Below are 23865 nucleotides of genomic sequence, written 5' to 3' on the forward strand. Positions count from 1 at the left end.
ATTGGAGATACCGAAGCAGTAGGCTAGTCACGGGTCTAACTCTAGGAATATACGTTAGAGCAGGGCGAGTTGAGATCTGGGGAGAGGTGGAAAGAACGGGAGCGATGGAAAAAGATGGAGAGATGGAAAGAGAGGGAGAAAGGGGGCAGTGTGGTCTGTTTCATTACGGTGAATCCTGACACTGCTGCATTCTCAGCACACATGGACTGGATTATAGGCTATGTGGGCTGCTCCAGCACTGTATAGCTCAGCGACGCTCTCTCGCACACACACACATGCTTGCAAATGCACACACAAACATCATAGCTAAACACACTAAAGCTTTGCGCTGCAGGAAGACAAACCATTTGCTCACACACAAGCTATAGGACTCTTAATCCCAAAGGCAGCAGGAGGGCAAAGTGCACAACTACTAAGACATTGAGGTTAGTGATAGAATTTGCTTGTGATGGTCCACCTGTGGATTACTGGGGGGAAAGAAGGAGATGCACTGGAAACTATGAGTATACCATGCTGCCTGGTTTTCTCTCTGGTTCCCACATAAATATATTAGCGCCCTTCCCCTTTCCCTTTCTTTTCCCAACTCTATCTTTTGTCTCTCGCATGTACATTTATAAATCTTTTTCTTTGTCTCCTTTTGTCTTACACACACACGTGTATTAGCTCCAAGCAAACCATAACCCTCCCTGCACAGACCTCTTTCCGCACGTCTGTGTTCAAAGGCATCCTGAGTCTATGGGGGGCTTCGATATAAAACCCCCCAAACAGGAATTATCCTTTATGACTCTGCATTCTTCATTTTATGCTTTTTCAGCTCGCAGCCTTAAAAAAAAGCGTCATGACTGTTCTGGGTTGTATTGAAATTAACTACCCCACACACTGGCACAAAACAGGGTGGGGTAGCGCGGTAAAACTTTACTACAACTGAAAAAGTGGGGCGCGGAGAGACAGACTTATCCATCTCTGGTTTTTCTCACTGTGTCGTTTTTATCACCTATGAGCCCTGGTACGCTCGCTTTAGGCTGCTGGGTGTGTATAGGTCTAATACCAGAGTTGCCTATACAGACATGTAGTGCACACACACAGCATGCAGCACAACCAGAGAGCACTTCACAGAAAGGCAGCCATAAACCTCTGAATAAACTGAGGCTCTTTAGTCGAGTGAAATTCATAAGCAATGGGAAAAGGAGCCGGGTTCTATTACACTCTCTTCTGTCATAGTTGGGTAATGCTGTGGTTATTGTGGTGCCATCAATGTTCCCGGCTAATGGTTACTCGAGCCCACTGAAGAAGCCTATTGTGTAGAAGATCATTAAAATATCTAGAGCAGATATACAGTACTACAACCTGGCAGGGAGTACAGCTGTACCAAATGTCAATTTTGTACATTTAATGCTTATGCTTTAATGTTTATCTTTTAATCTTTTTTTATTAAATCAACGTGCTTTAATGACTGTAACTTGTCAGTTTGGTCAACATAAATACATACTTGCACATAAACATGTACATACATTTACATGTACTTGTTTATGAAAGGCTAAATCTAACAAATATGGATTCAAGCAGAATATTTTGTTCGATACAAACATTGTGGATTTGGGAAATGTATTTTTCATGAAACGCTGTGCAAGCCGAATGCTGATTCAGAATTCTAACGCCAACCTTATGAATGAAGCCTCAAAGCTTTGAACTATTCGGCACTGCCCAAGCAAGGAGTCCATCAACTCTAAAATAAGTAGGAAAAAAGCTGTCAAATAGAGACTCACTGTGAACCAATAGATGCAGGGTCGCACTGGTGATGGTCATCATGCCCATATTCCCTCTTCATCATCCTGTGAGAAAAAAAAAAAACATCATCGTCATCCATTCATTAACCATCCGTTTACACGTTGTCAAAAACTGCATATATGTGGCAGAAAATGGCTCCCTTTTAAAACAAACTTTTGCCCAGTGGTTATGTCGTTACAAGTAAAGTCTCACTGCCTAATCTTATGGTCCTCCTAACCCCCTGTGGATTTTAATCAAAACAATCCTGTTCGTGTTCCTCATTCAGAAAAGCTGTGTATGATATCATGAAATGCTTTCCCCAATATAATTGTTAGGGAGCCAATAACTAAACACACAAGGGGTTTCCTTGGGGCTGAAACTGTGCAGACAAGAGCCCTGCTAACAGGAAGGCTAATTCACTCAGACACTAACATTACAATGGTTAGCACGAGCTGGTAGATCGTTGTAGCCAATCCCTTGCCTGCACAATGCTAAAGTCTATGCTAAAGCTACACAAGTGCAAAAAACACAAGGGCCTTGGCTATACTCCACAGTGGCTTTGGTTGGACTGAGTGGTTGTGACAGGCTCGGTAAACTCAGTAGGCTACACCTAAGCAGCTAAGCTATAGATATAATGGCCTTTCAATGGAACATGCTCAATGCTAAATGCTAACATGCAGTGAACGGCTGTGACAGGCCCTGTAAACAGAGCCAGACCTATAACCACTCATTCTGCCAGGTTAAACACACACACACACACACACACACACACACACACACACACACGTGCACGCACAAACACATACACACGGAGACACACACGCACAAACAGGCCAAATACCATGTGCTACTTCTCATAAACGTGAAGCAGGCAGCATGTTAAGGCTTAGAAAAAAAGCACAACAACCCAGAAGAAAAGGTTGTATAATTCTCTCTGATAAACACTTTATGGCTGTTTTCTATTTCCTTCCGAGGCTGCTGCCAAGTATCTGGCAGTGGTGCTGGCATGGCTAAATGAGAACAACGTGAACACAACTTCCCCGTCAGACTGCACACAGTCCATGCTGAGACTCAGACCTGGGGTGCATCTCAAGAGGCTAAATCGACTTCCTGTGCTTGTCTCCTCTGATTAGATTTCACCTGTCCTCGGACCATCACAGATTGAGTAGAGGACTGGGAGTCTAGTTGGGATGGGATGGACCCACTAACTGTAACTTTGACTGGCATGTGGTTTGGCTGCTTGGGAAAACCTTGAAGTGCGCTCTTATTTTTGTGTGTCCGCAACTCCAGTGCATGCATTTGGTGCTTATGGGTCTTAAACAGCCAATTGGATGTATGCAGTGTGTATGTGTTTGAGCAAATGCAAATGCAAATACAAATGCAAAAAAAAAAAAAAAATGCATGTGTGGTCACTGTTATGTTATTCATGGCACTAGCTGTATCTTGGAAAGGCATTGTGGTCTCCAGGGTGAGCGTGCAGACCCTCTTCATCATCATTATCATTATCATCATCAATCATCTTTCGAGTGGCATTCCTGGACCCGCCGATGCATTGAACCACTGGCCCGGCCGCACTTGGATATTACATTTGAAAGGAAAAAGATGGAGGGAGAGAAAGGACTGAAGGGGAGAATGATAGAGAGACAGAGAGAATGTGGGCGGAAAGAAAACACATCAGGAGGAAAAGCGATGTTCAAAGAACAGACAGCAGAGGTTTGATACAAATAAAATATGTGGCAAAAGCTTTGTGAAAAAGTGGAGAAGGGAAGAGAGAAGACAAAGTGGTCAAGAAAAACAAGTAGAGTAATTAATCACATTTGAAAGGCGGAGATTAAAGGAGATGTGAAGTCCGGTGTTTGGAGGGAAAACAGTCTTACCTAAGGGACTTCAGCCACATCCAGTCTGTGTGATCTGACGCCCCATGCACACACACACACACACACACACACACACACACATGCAGACACGCACACACACCTCAGAGTCCTTAGTCTGACCTCTGCCGAACTTCCCCATTAGGTCAAAGATCAGATATGAGGAAAAGCCACAAGGTGATAAGCTGACCTCTGTCAGCAGGGTCAGTTGTTTTAGAAGCGTGCGTGGTTGACACAAGAGGGTCAGCGACAGAGACACAACTAAATCTGAATAATCTGCAAATTTACACATTTGTTGGCAATGTCTTTCATTTGATCTACTTTGAATCCATATTTACACCCCTCCCTTTTTTTCATGCCTTATCATGGCTTAACAGTACAGCTTGAGTGAGAGGAAACAGGATGAGAGAGAGAGGGGGATGACATGCAGCTAAGGGCCACAGGTCGGATTCAGACCCTGAGCCGCTGCAGCGCACGACACAGGCTCTCTACCAACTGAGCTACTGGGGCGCCCCTTTTCCCCCCATTAAAACGTATTCGACTTTCATTGTACCCCAAATGTTCAATACAAAGCGTGAGCCATCGCAGTTCCCTTTTATAGGCATAAAAATTCAACTTTAACAGAAGCATAATCCCGCCAATCTGCTGCGATTTATGAGTTATTTTGTTATTCCCCACATTCTTAACAAGATTTCCCAGCAACCCTAATAACACTTTCTTTGCAAGTCCAACATGAAAAGTTGAAATATCGCTTGCAGAGGGCTACTGTTTCATATGTCAAAGACTATAAACACTGCTGCAGTAAAACAGAGCTGGATAGCCATATTGAAGGAAAGATATTTATAAGTGAAAAATAGAGGAGAGTAATGTGTGATACTAAACACTGGACCCCTGCAGCTCATAGTTAAATATGAAGCCTACTGTGGCTGCAAGTATTCTTCAATACAACAGAACAATGCGGAGACTTGATAGCTTTATAATATTATTTCAGCAAGTCAGATGAAAAACATAACATAACTTAAGCTAACAACTACACAGCTAGAATATAAAAATGGTCGTCGTGGGATTACAGAGGCTAAGCTACGTTCCATGTCATTTGTTTCCCCACTCTAGACTTCCACATACTGGAGCATATGCTGCAAAAATGGTCAGCATTAGATGTGGATTCATTCTATAGCTGAATGTTGTCATAAATTTACCCTAGTGTAATATATAACTCAAGTGTGTCTGAGTCTGAGGTGAGTGCATATGGATGTCAATCAACACCAGACCCTCACATTCTTTTCAAAAACAAAAATAGAGTCTTTCCACAGGCGTAAAAAAGGGCTAACATAACATTAAAACCAGCTTTCCAGTCCTCTTTCATATTGCCGAGGTATGTGTGGGGTGATGCGTGCATGTGATTGTGAGCTTCTGTGTATTTGCGTGTGTTAGGGAGGCATTAAGGACAGGGGGATCCCCAGCGCATGTTTCACTCCAATTAAGACAGCAGTTATAGAAACATTTATAGAAACATGTAATAGTGCCTATCAAATAGAACAGATGTGGGGATCTAGACTGAGGTGGAAATCCCCAGGTATTTGCCTTAAACCCCCAAACACACAATCGCACACACGCACTTCATCTTCATAGTTTGGAATCCCCCTGATCGCTACCTCTTGACAACAATAGAGCCGTGATGAGTTTATATTGCATTCACATAACTCAAAGCCTTTATCAGCTGATGGAACGACTGTGAAATCACCTCTGTCTTTCTTTGAAAGAGCGATTTCATCTGGGTACACAGTATCAACAAAGACTCAGGTGTGCATCTACACGTGCACACATACAGTGCAGGCATGCACAAGGCTAAAGTATGCACACTTGGATGCATGCACGCTCGCACGAATACACAAACACTTTGTACTGATAACAACAACAGTTTGTTCTTCTTCAGCTGTCTTCAAACAGACACATTAAGTTTGTCCTCGGGCAGTCTTGGATATGATACTCAGACAGAGAAGAAGGAGCTCAGATGAGAGATGAGTGATATATAAACTAATCTCACACACAAATCCCATCGATCAAAAACACCCATTTGGCAGTTTTCCCCTTCAGGCTCCTTATCTAACTGATATGAATAACTCTGACTTGGCAGCAAGTAATAGGGCTGTGGGAGAAGAGACAGAGGAGAAGTGAGAGGGGAAATTTTATGCTGCCGAGTCTGACCACAACTGACTGGTAGTCGAGACAAATATGATATCGACTTTAAAAGCATGGAAATGAGAGCCCACAATATGTCATCTTGTGTAAACAAGCCCACACTTTAAACTGGCTGGTGTGGTTGAGTGCGTGTCCATGCACATCATACTGACCGGGTCCATAGGGGGTCGGTGGTTGGCATGAGGGGGCCCTCTCGGCAGGCTTCGGTGATGCACGTTTGCTGGATGCAGGTGGTGAGAATGGTGAGGATGATGTTGGGGGTGGATGTGTTCTTCTTCGTAGTTATCCGCTATAAGCTTCATTCTGCTCTGAGTCTGCCAGGAAGAAGAGATAAACAAGTAAATTTATAATGCATAATTATAAGACGCATACACTGGGCCATTTATTTTTTCTCAACACTGCTTATTTGTTTGTTAAATATGATCCTGGGGTCTGATTATGCTGAGAGATTCTTGGAAGGGGGAGAGCACGTTGAAAGCCATCAAAGATCATACAGACAGTGCCGCTAACAACACTTGACAGGTCATAAATTGAGTGAGTCGGAGTGCCTGATGAAAATATTGTGAGTCTGTCAAATGTCAGTCAAATTGAAGATTATCATTTAATTGGATTATATGAATCCTGGTAAGAACAGTTAGTGAGTGTTCCATTCAGCCACAGGCGTTCTGGCCCGGGTGAAGCAACCTCATTCTAGATGTCATTGATTAAAATTACACTCAAGTATGCATGCCTGTAAATGGGTAAGTAAGACTTTGTGTCCTTTGTTTGTGTGTGTGCATCTGTGTGTATTGGTGTGAGTGTTTTTGGAAGAGGCTGTCAAGCCGCCAACATCATTGCTTTGGAGAGAGATAACAGCCGATCCTGACTAACGCTAACAATCAGCCTAAATCCAGTGAGGCCAGCTGTCTGGGAGATAGACAGAGACAGAGTGGGTGCAGATATATTGACAGGCTCAGCTTCATTCCCTTAACTGCAGATACTTCCCCCGGAGGGGGGACATGACTGCAGAGCGGGGGGTGGGTTTGTGTATGGGATGAAGATGATTCTGAGGAAAGATATGCACACATCTCTCATCCAAAATGTTGCGGCTTTCCTGCTTTAAATGAGACACAGCCGTGGCAGGAAAAGAAAAAAAGCCTGAGTCAGCTGTGACGATAGGAGAAAGATGGTGTTACAGTAGTCAACAGCCTGGGGACATCGCTGCTGAGATAAGGAGCTGCGGCCTAATGACTGAGGAAACGAGCCAGTCGGGATCACAGGAGAGGATGTGGCTGGTATTAAAGAGGTTAGCAATTAGCTTAAATTGGAGAAGAGCTGCTTAGATAAGGTGAGAACACTGACACAGTGGGGAGAGGGAAAGAGATAAAGATGAAAAGTGAGGTATGGAGGAGGGCGCAGACAGACACCAGACCAGTGGTTAGAATAGTTAAAGGCTAGGTTGAGGTGTCGGCCCTCCTTGACCTCAGGTGTTCACACTAGCAGGTGTGATGAGGTGGAGCTAGCCTCAACGAAACAGCTACAGAGCTGACACCTGTTATTGAGGCTGGGACAATTACTGTCATATACCATGCAGCTGATGAATCTACTGTACAGCTACACAGTACATGCTGCAGCTGCTTCCATACGGACTCTAATAATGCTGTTTAATTCTCATGGAGAAATATTTTCAAAACTAATTTGTGGCCAAAAGGTCCAGAAGGCTAACGTGTGTTTAGTCCTTTCTTCTAATCCTATAAGTACTGTATTACTTGTTCCCGTTCATCTAATTACAACCATATTTGGTAGGATGAGGAGCCAAACGTCCTAGAATGTGTTTGCATGTGTTTGTGTGTGTGTGTGTGTGTGTGTGTGTGTGTGTGTGCGCGCGTGTGTGTGTGTGCACATAGTTAATATTAAATGACCTGACACACACAAATGAATGAAGTGATGAATTGCTTCTGGAAGAGTCTGACTGTGTGGTCAGGGGCAGCCCACATGTGGCCAAACAGACACACGCATATGCAAAAGCACACACATCAGCTCTCTACTTGCAGGCATATTGCTGCGTGCATGTGTAAAGAAGGTGTGCGCATATAAAATGTCTGTGTGGTGGAATGTGTGTGTTTTAATTAGTGTTAATTACGAGCTCCGCAGAGTAAACAGCTCAGTAATGGCCTCCAGGCCTGCTTGTAGATCAGGCAGCCTGGAACGGACACAGGTGGCACTGCTGGTGGAGGAGACGAGAGAGGAGAGTTCTTCATTGACATCTCTAACCATAACAGATTTGGCCTATACTTCATGTGTGTGCAGTGAGCGGTCTCTGCATGTGTATCAAAGTGCAGCTGCTGGTGTAAACATGGCAGCAACGATCCCGCTGCTGTGCTCACAGCTGCATCCCAAACCTCAATCCAAGCGCTCTGTAAATCACAAGCCTGTCCTGATTAGAACAGAGCTGTGTTAACACATATGGACGCAGAGGGCTGACAAGAAGGGCCTTAAACAAACAGGCAGCCGGGGGGAAGGCTGCGCAATTTTCACAACACGTATACAAATTCCTTTGATCAGCTTTGTTTGTGTGTGTGCAACATTGCCACGCTGACCCAGATAGTTTTACAAAAGCGGCTCTTAATAGCACACCTCTGAGAACGCAAAATCCCTCTTTCAGCACAGAGGGGACGGATGCTCAAGTTGGTCCAAAAAAGAGGCTGAAAGGGGAGGGGAGAAAATCACAGAAAATGGCACACCTCCGAGGACGCCAAATTCATCTTTTCTCAGCTTCAAAGCACTGGCGATGTTTCGTCATCCATCACAAGGATGAGACCACTCAGTTCCCACATGCGGACACATTTGTTCTGACTCTCTGCTCGAGAAGTCTAAACACTATATTCGTCATGTGTATGCATGTGGCTGTATCTTTGTGTGTTTGTCTGTGGTGAAGAAGGCCTCAAAGGGAAGCACACTGTCTGAGAAAGGAAAGTTTGTCTAAGGCTGCCGGCTGTATGCACACACACACGCACGAGATCTCCCAAAAGAGGGACGAGGGGAGGTCAGACAGGGCAGCGCTATCTGTAAATCTATCTGCTGTCTACAGATCGGCTTTCTCCTATGAGACTCTGAGCTCCATAATTCTTCGGCATTTCCTGGTCAGTTTCCTTCCGCCATTGGCTGGTGAGGACCTGAGGAAGGCAACCTATCCTGATATGTGTGTCAATGGGTCAGAAGACAGAGAGGCGGTGTGTGTCATGTCGAACAACATGGTCTCCAGGGAGTTCATTCTGTGAAATGGAAGGAACCCAAGTAGTGCAAAATACTCCCTATATGAACTACTTACTTTACAGCCCCCATAATCCATTAACAGATGAACCACACTTTTAGAAGGCTGGTGATAGGTGGCCATGGCACTGCCTGGTACAACGCAACACTTTGCAGTAGTTGTGAAATCGAGGACTTGTTGAGGACTTTTAAAAAAAAAAAGCAGGTTTGCATAAGAAAGAGGAAGCAAAGAAAGTTTGAATAAATGCTGCCCACTGCTCTCCTCTCCCGTCCCTTTCCTTCTTCTCTTTTTTCTCTATGCTCCAGCCCCGGGGGCCACATCATTGCAATTAAAGCTCATCACATCATCAGGTGGACTGTAACTGCTGGTAACCCAACGGGAAAACATGACGCATCCAAGTGCAGTAAACAGATAATAGGCTTTCCTTGAAATTCCTTGAATAGAATTGCACCCCCTAGGAACTGTTTACCGTTTACAAGGCACGAACAAACATAGGTCCGCACTTAAAATGCACACCCGGCCACTGCATCTGTTGACTTTTAAATGCACCATGTTTCCCAGAAGCCCCTGTGACTCAAGAGACCGTATATGTGGACTCCCTGCTGCTGGTTCATTACTGTTAGCATTCACGTTAGCTCAGTCAGTGATGTGGTCTGACCAGACCTTAATGACCCACATACCTTCATCCGCCTCAGGTTATATTGAACGCCAGGGAATCATGGGAAGTAGGCGTGTGCACGTAGGTATGCGCGTGAGTGTGTTCCGGGAGACGCATGACCAGAAGATGCATGACAGAAAAAGTCCGCCGGTGACTCAGTGATGATACCTACCTACGGTACGTCTGCGTCTTGAGTGCTTCTAATAACTCTGATTGCAACAGGATTGTTAAGAGAAAAGCTTGGCTCCTGTGTTTATGTGCCTGGATTTGGAATCACAGCTCCTGCTTGATTAGCTTGGCTTATGATGACTGAACGCAGCAAGTGGTTTGAGGCGGGGAAGTCTACTCTGTTAACTACCAGGAATTATTTACCTCTATCTGTTCCTGGTTTTAAAGTTCAAAGGTCTGCCCATGAGGCTGTCTGCAGCAGGTTTGAATTTGGAGTCCTGCTTTGATTCACAAAGCCAGAATCAGTCCTAAACGGTGGCCACAAAGGCCAGGCTCAATTTGATTAATCTGCAGGGCAGTCAACCTCTCAGACTGTGAGAGCTGTAAATTTAATTCATCATTTATATGCATGTATAAAAAGCTGTGTGGTTGCTTGTGGTGGATGTACCTGCTGTTTGAGCTGGTGCATGAGCCTGTCTTTCTCCCGCTTCAGAGCCATCACTTCCTCTTGGGCTTTCTTCCTTTTGGAGGAGGACAACTCCAGCAGGGCGATGTTAGCATCCTTCTCACTGATGGCTGCCAGCAAAGCCTGCTGCCTGAGGGGACGTGGAAAGAAGGGTGCAAAAGGTTAGAAGAATGCTGTCATAAATGGAGAAAGTATTTTAACAAAGTGTTCATATTTATTTTTAAAAATGTTTTAAAGTCATAAAACAGACAGGTGGACACAGAGACAACGCCCACAGCCTGTGTATGTGTGCAGATGTTTCAGCAAACTCAGTCATTCCAGAACTCCTTAAACTCAGACAGAGAATCCACAGAAAAGAAGCAGACTTCTTTTGAAGTGGTCTGCTAATCGCTGTCTTAGTGGTACCTCAGTGTGACTCATGGACGTGTGATCATGTAATGGAGCCTAATAGAGCAGGCTGAGGAGGATATGACATCTTTCCTCTGTCACCACTGGTTACCGCAGTTTGTGTCTGTGAGTCTGAGTGTGTGTAGGGACGGGGGTGTGACTGTCTACAGGTGCAGGGGAAAAGTACCACAGAGCGTCATCATGCAGACAACCAGACGTACATATTTGAACCCACAGGAGGGGAATGCCTTGCGTAACCCCCTCTAGAGAAGTCAGAGTGGATCGGTGATTACTAGCCTCGTCATCAAGCAGGATGTCGTAAATCCAGTGTTGTGACAAACATTCTATCCGCCCACTGTTGTAAACACACTCAGAAGCACAAACATATTTCAACGGATAGCCAGACACACACACACCTCCTCCACTGTGGCCATTGACCCCAGGTACACCGTAAAACACATATTTAAGTCTCTGCAAAGTGCATCTGAATGACCACTGCAGGAGTCTAAAGCTGTCTAACAAGTTTGTAGGCACTGCAGATATGTTAAGTTGGATAAACATAACACGGCTGAACTCCAGACTCCTAAATCGCATTTGAAATTAGAATGGTATTAAACCAGTATGAGGTGGGTTTCTGTGAGGTGAGGGGTATAGGAAGAGGAGGGAGGACTCAATTAAAAATTGACCTGCATTGGAGTGTTTTTATTCCATGATTTAAGTCCCTGCAGAAATAAGTCAATTGCGAAAATAAACATGCTGAACTCAGAATAAAATCCTGCTGGCCCGGGACTCAACATTCAGTGTTTTTAGTACAATTATCTGCATGCCGCATCTGGATTCTGGATTCTCCCATTCGAGGCCATTAATAGGCCCCTGTGTGTTTGCGCGTGCTCGAAGGTGTGCTTGCATGTTGGGCGTGTATCTGTGCGTGCACGCATGTGGGTTCTGACATGGATCGGAGCGGCTAATCACACCATTAATCACAGAGCGGGACCGACGTGACACTTTTCGTCTCCCCACACCTCCACTGTTATTCCTTTTAATGCGCACTGTAATGGGAACACACACACACACACACACGCACAGACCTACAGTGGACTTGTACCAGAGTGAGTGCTTTTAAGTGTTTGACCTGGCCTGTCACAATGTAGAATGTGGAAAATAACCAAAAATTGCCATCAAGAAATTCAATCAAACAACAGTGGAACTGATTTTGAATTCTCTTTTCATACGGTTCAGTTTTATATCCACTGCCAAGAAAAACCTAATGATGAATTTTGCACGGGCACAACAGCAGTCCCAGCTCTATTACTTTATCTTTAGCTGTGTTAAATAGAGTGAAGAGGTGATGCACAGAGTCATATATGGGCAAGGAATGCAGCACAATGTGTCACATTCATAAACAGTGTGTCAGATTAACAGCCCTAACCTACCACAAAGGATGGCCATCTTTACACCACGCTGCCAGACATGGAAATTCCCATATGGGACCAACAGTTACACTTCCTTATCTCCTTTAACATTAACTGCATGCAACTACAGCTTAAGCATTTTTTTCAACTTAGGTCAGCATGTGACAGTAAATACATGCAAAGAATCGCTCACTAAGCTGGAAAAACACAGTCACCAATACGTAAGCAATCTAATTGGGTGATGCATTTAGTGCAGGGGCGACTTGGTGGGAGAAAAGGGTGCGGTGAAAGGTTGTGACGTCTATCAGATCTGTGAATTCATGTGAAAATACAAACAGAGATCAGTCTCTTTCTGACCACCACTGAGTCACTTAATCAAGCATTGTTTCACTTCCATTCAGCAAGTTGCCTCAGCTGACTGAAACTGATGAAAGCCATTGAAACTAATGAAAGATAATAATGATGCGATACTTTTCAGATTCCAGCAAGTTCTGCCAGGGCTGGGGAGTTACTCTACTTAAGTCGATTTTTCAGGTATCTGTACTTTACTTGAGTATTTATTTTTCTGACAACTTTTTACTTGTACTACTTACATTTTAACACAAATATCTGTACTCTCTACTCCTTACATTTTCGTCTTTGCACGCTGCCTTCCCAACATCACAAGACTGATTTGAACCTATCAGTGCATATCACGCATGGCAGATGCAGCAAGATGAAACAACATAAAAGCCGTAACAAGATGGAAACAGACAGAGAGGGAGACTTGAATGGGGAGGAAAGGCGTGTTAGTGTCTCGTAACTGCAGAGACCTTGCAGCCTTCTGCCTGACGTATTTGACGTCCTGGGAAAGAGACTCAACAATCAACTATCTTTCTGGTGCATTTACAAACAGCTTGGACAAATCCTACTTTTTATACCTTTCAGTTTAATAGTCTTTGAATTATATTAATACAACGTGAGATTCAGTGAGCTTTGCACAAAAATGGCCAGTAGAAATGTCCTTCAGGGGGATACTAGTTACTTTTATACTTTGAGTACATTTCAGAGCCAGTACTTTTTTATGTTTACTTGATTAAAGAGTCTTTTTGTCGTATCTGGACATACACTTGACTAAAGAATGTGTGTATTGTGAGTGTTGCAATGAAAAACTCCCGGGTTGCTTCACACAAAACCCAAGTAGTTTCTGTGCGTTGACACTTCCCTGTGAAACTACAGCAATTGTAGACCTCTACCAAGAAGCTCTACTCAAAGAGACGTAGTACATGTTGTCTCTTTGTGACCAGATCATGCGCTGCTGTCTCATGCTCGTCACGTCCATTTCACCTGCATTCCCTAGCACGGGTACCGACTTCGTGACTGAAAATTACTGATCGACCCTAAAACGTTCTGAGCGAAACGTTAACTAAACCTCTGAATCGCAGCGGCTGCCATGCTTCACCGCTTAATCACTTCCAGGTTCTAAAAGAAACACAACAGATTAGAGCGCTGTCTCCCTGTGGGTGCTCTCTGACTGGTACAGCAGGATTCTGCTGAGTGATGTCTTCCTGAAACAATAAAAAAGGGGACATTATTATGATTAGCCATCCTGTAAACTTGGTCTCCCACATCCTCAATCAGTGAATGTGTGTGAATGGTGTGTGTGTGTGTGTGTGTCAGCGTGTGTGTGCTGATTAGTATTACTAACAGCCTTTGAACCTGAATCACACTGGAGTATTTAATCACATCTAATTTGAGTGGCCGCTTGGCCTTAGTTGTAGAACACACTTGCAACGTACATGAATCTAGCAGACAGGCTTCATTTATCAGACACACACACACAGGCCAGACACACACAGAGACAAATGCTTGTACTGTATCTGCTAGCTGATCTTGAGTGGGTGAACCCTTTCTCTTTCCTCCCCTCTCATCTCACTCCCTGCTTAACTTCGACTTGGCGCGTCCTGGACAAACAAAGGATTATCTTAATTTCCCTTTTGATTGAAAGTGCGACAATGAAATGGTTCTTCATGACAAACTTGTGATTAGTCTTCGTAAAAGTCGGATCCCATGCACGGTGAAGTCATAAGGCAAATAAATCACACTGCAGGATCTCCAGAGTCAAAGATCTCATCTATTTTATTTTTTTTTTATTCTATAACATTATTTTGGCTGACAGAGTAAACACGAAGCTCACATAAACTGCTGTGCATTTATATATATCTCACATACCTATGATAAAGTAGAATAGAGAGAGCATGAAAGGCTGCAGAAAAGCAGAGGCCGGACTGACATCTTATTTATAAGGGGTGAAATTCTCAGCTGAACTACAACATGTGATTCCAATTGAACCTTCATGGTCCCTGGGACATATTGAGACATTTGGATCTGCAGAGGTGGGAGATGGATGGCTAAAGTACATGACCATGCGAAGAGAGGTGAGAGGTAAAGGGAGGCGGGGGGTCAGCGAGACGATATGGAACGAAAAAAAGGAATGCAGAGTGGAAGAAGAGAAGGGTAAGGAGACGTGAGGCGGAAGGAGATAATTCAGGACGAAGGAATGAAAAACGAGGAGAGAAGACTTTGATGAAGACATCCTTGAGGTGGGGCTGCCATCGAAAGGACTGTGATGTCTGACTGAACTGGATGGGCACACGGATTTCTGGGCCACGAGGGGGTTAAGATGGGGTCGAGAGTGAGCATGAACACAGATGCGTACATTGGCAAAAAAAGAAATTCAAAGAAAGAGAATGCTAGGGGAGGGTAACTGCGGATGTGAAGGAGGGGATAAAGCACAGCAGAGCCAATGGGTCAAGAGCAGAAACAATTTCTGAAAAAAAGGAAAGCGATGGCAAGAGATGAAGGCATTAGAAGAGAGAAGAGCATGTGTTTGACAAGAGTGACTGCCACCTGTGCTGCATGAGAGAGAAGAGAAGAGTGAAGAAAACGAGAGGAGGAAGGGAAGAAAGCAGCAAAGGTAAAGATTTAAGAGTCCCAGCCTACCCTAAATCAGCTCAACGCACTCCATGTTGTTATTCCTAGGCGTCACGGTTGAGGGATGTGTGTTTATAATTTGTGTTATGACTTACTTGAAATTATGAGTGTGGAGAGTCAGTGGGACAGAAACAGATGCGTCCATGTGATGCCCGAGGGAACCATCAATACTGTCTGCCCCTAAGTGCTATGTGTGCATGTGTGCGTGCATTCGCCTGTCTGTGAACACATTTGGGCTTTCATGTCCGTGTGTGCATGTGTGATGTATTTTGTTAGCAAGAACATGGGGAGCCCACTAATATCTGTTCCCAGAACATCCATTATGAGGTCTTCTAGTTTGTGATCATGCCTTTCCACCACTTAACTGTCCGGGTCTGCAGAAACATTCCACGGGCAGTTTATGGCCGGCCCTTGATTGTGAGTGTGTGAAGGTGCGGCACAAGGCCGGGGGCCCCTGGCTAGGCGGTACTAGAGGCCTGCGGTGAGAGCAAGCAGAGGACATGAGAATGGGGCATGGTTGAGTGACACTATTATTTATGGCCTTGGAACACTGTGTTATTTACAACTGAGGAGGTAGGGAAAATGTCTATTTCCAACATAAAACACACGCTCTGGATTCATTTGAGAAGCTCACTGCAAAGCCAGAAAAGATGCTAAATCTGTGTTTCAACTCTAAATGTGGGTTAAATGTAATTTTATGAGGTCCAAGTTTTGGCTACCTCAGGTAGGATTAGCTCCATGCTAACCTGAAGCCACATGCCAGATGCATCTATTACCCACTTCCTTCTGTGTGCTTGCCTGGATTAAAGCCTTTATTTATCTTAATCTATGAGATAGGATACGCACCACAAATAAAACTCACATGCCTGTCTTGTTTGAAAATTCATGTCAACTCCAATATCCCTCTCGAGCAGCTATATTAGACGGCACATGCTAATACTAAGCTTCAAGCAAGAATGATAAACTTTACATGCTAACCTTGAGTTGTACTTCCCAAGAAAAAAATCCATGACAGCAGATGGTTCTCCCAGAACTGGGCCAGGTTCTGTGTGTTTTCACTTCACTAATAAAATATACAACCCACTTACTCTGCTCACCCCCACTCCCACACTAGTGGTCTGACCGTCGGAAGAGGAGAAGGGGGGAGGGAGGGGGGTGGTGGTCTAATTGAAAGAGTATGTATCAGTTTTACAGCAACAAGAGGGAAAATACGAGGGGACAAAAATCAACAAATCTGCCAAAACTAGCCAAATGTTTAGAGTGGTAGCAGGGACGAGGAGAGATGGCTGACTGCTCCCAGAGATGAGCAGGACCAGACGGCCACCGCTGCATTCCAGCCCAGCCCAGAGAGAGAGAGAGAGAGAGAGAGAGAGAGACCCAGACAGACAGACAGACAGACAGACAGAGAGAGAGAGAGAGACCAGGTGGCTGTGAGAGGGTGTGTGTGTGCGAGACAAATGAGCTGAAGAGAGCATTCTAACTCTCTCTCAAAAATCTTGTGAATGCAAAGACAATATCTAAAAGACATAAATATGATTATTTGCTTTCTTTCCAAAGGATGAGAGGATTGATCGATGTCTGTGCATACTGTAAGGTGCAGACCTGGACGATTAGCCTAGCTGAAGAGGAGAGGAGAGGAGAGGAGAGGAGAGGAGAGGAGAGGAGAGGAGAGGAGAGAAGAGAAGAGAAGAGAAGAGAAGAGAAGAGAAGAGAAGAGAAGAGAAGAGAAGAGAAGAGAAGAGAAGAGAAGAGGGAACAGATGGCTCGGCTCCCTCCAAAGTTTGAAAACTATGCTCCAAACATCTCTAAACTTGACTTATTAACCTAATTATTAACTAATAGTGTTAATTAAGCTTACATGTTACATTTGGAAACAATTTCTTGGTAAACAACAGTCGGATGCTACACTGTGCATGCGCATCCCTACATCTTGTTGTCCCTACAAAACTAGTAAAAAAAAAATTAGTAAGTATCAGAGGGGTTGTTTGCATCCCTCCACCTGACTCCATCTCCATACTTAACACAAAGATTTAAGATTGACAGTCTGTTCTTATCTTAATCTCAGAATGAAAGCAGTGTCTGCACAAAACTGTTGAACTATTCCTTTACAAAACACAAGCTCTGCTTGTCTTTGACAGAACAACTACTGTGGTTAAGTGTCCTCTCTATTGCATCACCTTCTGAGGATCAGCTCAGGGTCGGGAGGATTCCTGTTGTTGTAAAAACAGGATAGATAAATAAACAAGGCCTGGTGGGATGTCAGTGATGATCATGATGTCATCGGCAGATTTTTCCGATTTGGAAGACCTTGAGGGTCTCCATGTGTGGGTATGTTTGCTTGAGTGTGTGTGTGCGCATGTGTAAGTTTGTTCTTTCACATCAATGTGGGAAAAACACAATCCACATCAGATTAGTCAAAAGCCTCTGCCAATCTCCAAAGCTGTCAAGCACAAGGCCCACCTACACAGGCCCCTACCAATGAGGTATAGCTCTGACCCTAAACCTCTAGGGATCTACCAATAGCTGAGCAGCATTTTCCACTCTCTTGAAGGGGAGGTGTGTTTTTCGCTTTTATCGTCGCTCAGCTGACTGACAGTGTCTCCCCAAGGCAACAGAAACAAGACAGGGGGCTGTACTGTACCACACACGTGTAGAGCTCCCCTGCATAGCAGCCAGACACAAGTACGTACATGCACACACACACACACACGCACACACACACATACACACACACACACACACACACACACACACACACACACATATACAGCAGCTGGGTTGTTTAAAGCTCCCTGTCATCTGAGAGAGAGGTGAGGGTCACAGAATGAGTAACACTGCTCCAGTCACACTACTGTAAGAACACACACACACACACACACACACACACACACACACACACACACACACACACACACACAAGCAGAGGGAGAGAAACATACACACATATGCAGCCTGTTAAGAAAAAGCACCGTGGCCTCAGTATAAACACTGATGAGTTATGCCCCCCCCACCCTCGTCTGTCTCTGATCCAACTGTCCCACAACCAACCTCTCGCCATTTTTAACATCAAAAGATGAGACTATACAACATGTGGAAAAGGAAAGAGTGTTTTTTGTTGAGGTCAGATGACGACTTCACAAATAAAAGTAGAGCCACCTGTCAGACATATGTTGTTGTTATTAATTAGGCTTATAGTCTCTAAAATGTCAGAATCGTTTAACTTTCCTCAAGCACAATATGACATTTTTAAATGTCTTCTTCTTGTGAGTCCAAGTGATGTAAAACAAAGAAAAAGGGCAAATCCTCACATCTGAAAAGAGCAAAAACTTATCATACATGAGTTTTCTATCCACATTCACAATGGCGTCCATTTTCCTTTGACATGTTCAGCGTGGGAAGCTGAAATGCTGGGATTACGTTATACTACTGTTCTACGCTGCGAGTTGTATAAACCTAGAAAATCTGACAAATCATTATCATTTTACTGGCTCCCCACTGACAAGTAACTGAATCTGGATGGTCATCGGGCTGTATTTCAAGTTAAAACAAGAAATTTGATAACCCATTAGCTACTGTTAGCCGACAGCTAATGTTATCGTTCAACCACTTGCTAACTAACGTTTCTTTCTATCTAAAATATTGCATATAAACAATAAACTATTGCACCGTTTCACACTATCAAACAGTAATGTTAGCTAGGAGGTGGTTGAATGCTAACGTTAGCTGCTGTTTAACGATAGCTAATGGGTTAGCGAATTTGTGGTTTTACCTTAAAATATGGCCCAATGTCCCGACAGATTTTCACCATCCATTGTCTTTTCCGTTGCTGATCAATCAGGAAACGGTAAAATGATAACAATTTGTCATATTCCCTATGTTTAAAGGACTTGCGAGCTGGAACACAGAAGTACACAATTTGAGCTTCCCACCCTGAGGGTGATGTCAGAAGAAAATGGCCGTCGTGTGAATATGGTCTATTATCTTTCCGCTTCGGTTTTGTTTCTATGTGAAACAATCATAAAAACAAAGTAATCTTTATTTACGCTGTGCTGTATGATAACTGTAAAACACTATGCACATCTCACATTAGATACAAACAGGAGCCTCATTTGTTCTCTTTCTCTTTCCCTCTGTGTCCTTACTGGTATGAGTGGAGCCTATACTCTGTACTGTCAGTAATGTAAACTGAAAATACCAGGAGGACACCTTCTGCGTTGCGTCATTTAAAACAGAGGGCCTCTGCACGGTCTTGTGTGTTCCTGTGTGTTAAAATAACCCTCTGTCAAACAGTTCATCACAGGCTCTTGTACAGGAAGGCCACCACAATGCGCTGTCTTTTTCTCTCTCCATCCTCATTCCATAACTCCTCCTCTCCTCCCTTTCTTTCGCTAATCAAAGAGAGGAGCCCCTCGTCGGAGGAGAGAATGGCATCACCTCCGCCTTGGACTTGGACCTCTCTATCATTCGTCGTCTCTCTCCCTCTATCATTCTCTATTTGGCTCTGTCGTGCCCTGTACTCACTCCAGAGTGGGGCTAAATATTAAGTTCAAGGAGGTTATGCAAACACGTTGAAACAGCCATCCTTGGCCTAAGTATTACCCTGAACCCTTCAATTACCCGCCTTGCTTTCCTCTCTCCTCATTCCTCCTGCCTTTCCTGTCCTCCGTACGGGTTTCTCTCACTCCGGTCATCTAACTGCAGCCTGGAAATACAGCGCACACTCATGACGTGGGGCCAAAAAGCCTTAAAATATCAGGGGCAGAGAGTACAACGTAGCGGCGTACTATTACACATGCACATACACACACAAACGTGCACCCCAAAGACACACGTACACACAAACCGATGAAAGACGGGTCCAGAAAACAGTGGGAGCAAGTACCCCTGGTGTATTTTCTCTGTGTTCCAAATGTAGGGCCTGGCGGTGGACCACAGCTGAACCACAGCCGACATGCGGTGGAATGGGAGGCCACCACACTCACTTCCCTTAAAGGAGCCATGGAGGCACACACACACACACATACAGGCGGTCACAGTATAACACATACACTCACACACAAGCTAAGACACACATATACACACATGTTCAGCAATTTCCTGGATAGCACTGTCATGACGATGGGAGTCCATGTTTAAAAAGCGGTTTGAGGTGAAGGGACAGATCTGTATGGGCTGTTTCCCACAATGCTTTGCCAGACAATTACACAACCCAATTAATGTGGTTACTACAGCGCAGCTAGGACCTTACTCTATGCAAGCCGAGTGTGCGTGTACCCGTGCGTGAGATAAGAAGTGTGTGTGCGCGCGCTCCTTTGGCCCGTATTACTCTCAGAATTATAGCTTTCCTTGGAGCTTGGACCGGTCGATTTCCCGTCAGTGTGTAAAGGACACACAAGGTCACACTAACATTCACCCCACACTCCATCAGCCAATCACAGTTATTTCCAATCACAGCCACATGAGCTCAGCTGTTATAAAAGTTGCATGACCGGAGAACTACAATACCCACAATGTGTTTCCAGCAGAGCGCTCCAATTCCTTCACAGACTGAAACCTTAACCAAATGTTGGGAGAGACTGTTTTTTTTTTTTAAGGGAAAAAATGGTTTTGAAATTTAATTATAGTGGTAAAATTTGTCATTCTTCACAGCTACTGCATAATGTATGCTTAAATAATGTGCATATACATTTTATATATAAGATAGTCTGTCAAGCTCTGTAATGCAGTAGTGGAAGAAGCAGGTGCTGCTGCTGCAAATAAGTAATTTGTTCATGTTTTGAAGTACTGTGGGATCATGGGAGTTGTTGTCTTCATTGTTAAACAACCACCAATGTCGATGAAAATCTCCCTGACGTGACTCAGAAGAGAGAAATATTCACGGACAAGGTAATGTTTTAAAGTTTTACTCACGTTATATTTAATCATATTCAACGACTTCCTTCCTCGCTCTCTGATGTATCATCTGATGTTCCTCTGGAAGTTTTAGCAACAGGAGACCAAATGAAACGTGCTGTTACTTGAAGAAAATTACAGACTTTGGGTTTGGACATTGTTTGAAACATTTTTGATAATGTAAGTACACAACTCGGCAAAATATATCATAGGTGTAGCCAATTTTAGACAATTTAATGCAAATTTTAAAAGTTGACTTCAGTTTAAAATAGTCAGGAAACTGATTTCTTCAGAATTACAGTGTAAAGAAGAATATTAAATTTAAGTTGTATGAGCTAAAAAGTTTCCACAACTTGAAATAATTAGTCTAAGCAATTTTGAAATAATCAATTTCCTCGATTCTTTTAATTAAGATCACTTTGTAAGATTTTACAGTGTACTAGTTCTGTACTGATTTGACTTAAGTAAATCAAAGTATCAAAAAAAGTACTTATTATTCAGAACTACTCCAGTGTTAAATGATTATTATTCTTGCACAATCTGCACTGATGTGTGCAATATATACAAATTTGAGGTGAGAACTTAAAAATTCACTAAAATTACCAACAGAATGTGAAGAAATAACAGTTTTGACATTATGACACATATATTATTTTGCAGGGATATCTACTGAAGATAGCATGCTAACAAGCTAGCCCCAGACTGTCCTGTAAACACCAACCCACCCCCGGTGTTGTGAGTTCACAGTCCAGAATGTGTTAAAAGCAGATTGTGGTTACTCTGGTCAAATGCTGCCCCTTATTTGTTTTGAGCATGAATTTGACAGGTGGCCTATTTTTACATAATGCACCTTTAATGTGTAGGATGAGGATTATCATGATCATATGATATGCTGACCGCAGATCTGGCATGTAAAATCTGTAAAGTAATTTGAAACTATATTGTAGTGGAGGCAAAAAGTACAGTATTTCCCTCTGATATGTAGTGGGGTAAAATAATAAAGAAACTAAAAGAATATAGTGTCTTTGAGTCAATGTACTGCATGTAAAAAGCTACATGCATGCGGATTATCACATAGATTGAGCACACACACACACACGAACGCACATCTGCTAATAATTAGCGTCCCTTTGATTCCAACCTTGGTTAAGAGTTTTCTTTTAATGAAGGATGGTAAAATGTAAGTAAAACAGAAAAAGCTCAAACTGCTCTGCTTTGTGTTGAAGCAGCAGGAACCGCATGCTTTCTTTACAGTCTGCTACACAAACACACTCTGACCACATACTAACTTATATAGACTTCATTAGCCCGGCTTTAGAGTGCTTTAAAACGTGCAGGGGGAAAAAATACATTCAAAGCAAAACATTATGAAAGAAAGACAGAGATGCAGACAGACATAAAGTCTCGCTCTCTGTGTTTCTCTCTCTGACACACACACAGACGCACGCACACACACGCACACACACACACGCACACACACACACACACACACACACACACACACACACACACACACAGTGGGCCAGGTGAAGGTGCTGATTAGAGGAGCGGTTGCCAGGTCTGGACAGGTCTGCTGTATATTTAGACAGATCTGTAAGGATCATGGGATCAAAGAGTAACATGATTACTACCTGGCCTTCTGATAAAAAACCTCACTATTATTTCCCTGTCAATACACACAGGAATACACACATTTGGAAGTACAGTACACACATATCTGAGCATGCACACACACTCGTATAAACTGACAGTCGTTGCTCTCAGCATTGAAAGACAAACAGTAGGCGCACAGGTAGACACAAGAGTACACACTCACATATACACACTCACACACACACAGACAGACAGACATATACACCCACACCGCTCTATAATCTGGGTAATTTGTACGTTCAAGCTGGTGTAGACAGATCATGCCTCTGGTACATTGAGCCTGTTGTGTCATTTCATTTGCTTGTTCGTCAGTCGGTGTGAATCCCCAATAGAGACATACCCTCACTTGTAAAGTATAGTGGTTGTGAGCAAATTTCGTGTGAAGAGGACGAAACAACTCGTGCTCTTGTCATAATGGCACTTCTTGTTGGTAGAAGATTGAGTGCGCGTGTGAGTTTTATGAATTTACGAGGGTATGAAAATTGAAGCTGCAAGCGGGAACACCCGAAGGTGTGCATGCAAGCATGAAACAGCACAAAGTGTGTGCTTTGTAATCACTGCATCAAAAAAGTCCACTCGCCTTTTGACCTTTGGGCTCCCCGTTTCCTTTCACCTTTATTATGTTTTGTCAGAAGTCAGCACAAACATGCATAAACGGATCCACAGACAGCACACACACATAAACACAGACGGTACTGAACTGTGAAAAGTGCTCGGCCAGCCCTTCCACACACCTGTGCATGGATTCCAGCATGCGTCTGGTTTTTAATAAAGAGAGCAGTGGTAGTGTGCAGTCAGATGCTGCTGACAGACCCACTGATTTCCAGATAGATAACACACACACATACACAGCCGAGCCAGCTCCCTTGGTAGATTACATCACAGTTATTTTAACAATGGCTTCCACTCAGTCCTGTTGCTGGCTATGGTTACATACAGGAGTGTGTGTGTATGTGTGTGAACGAGTTGTTTTATTTCATTCTGTGTTCACTTGAATATGAGACTCAGAGTTTCAGTAGGACTTAAAGGCCTAGTCCACACGTACAGGGACATTTTTGAAAACAGGATTTAAAAACTAAATTTTTTTTTCATCCAGACAAGTGTTTTAGCACTGTTTCAGAAATAATCCCTCTCCGTTATAACACACCTGAAAACACATC

General features: G+C 43.6%; 1 protein-coding gene across 1 annotated transcript in view; it reads right to left on the reverse strand.

Moving 5' to 3' along the window:
• Positions 1 to 1805: 1805 nt before the first annotated feature.
• The window catches only part of LOC141000099 (ERC protein 2), a 122914-nt gene continuing 100854 nt past the window's right edge, over positions 1806 to 23865 (reverse strand). The window contains 3 exon segments of the mRNA XM_073470732.1: positions 1806 to 1832; positions 5996 to 6157; positions 10371 to 10518. Of these exon segments, the coding sequence (XP_073326833.1) occupies positions 1806 to 1832; positions 5996 to 6157; positions 10371 to 10518 (337 nt within the window).

The sequence above is a fragment of the Pagrus major genome, chromosome 7, assembly GCF_040436345.1.
Source record: "Pagrus major chromosome 7, Pma_NU_1.0".
NCBI classification, from domain to species: Eukaryota; Metazoa; Chordata; class Actinopteri; order Spariformes; family Sparidae; genus Pagrus; species Pagrus major.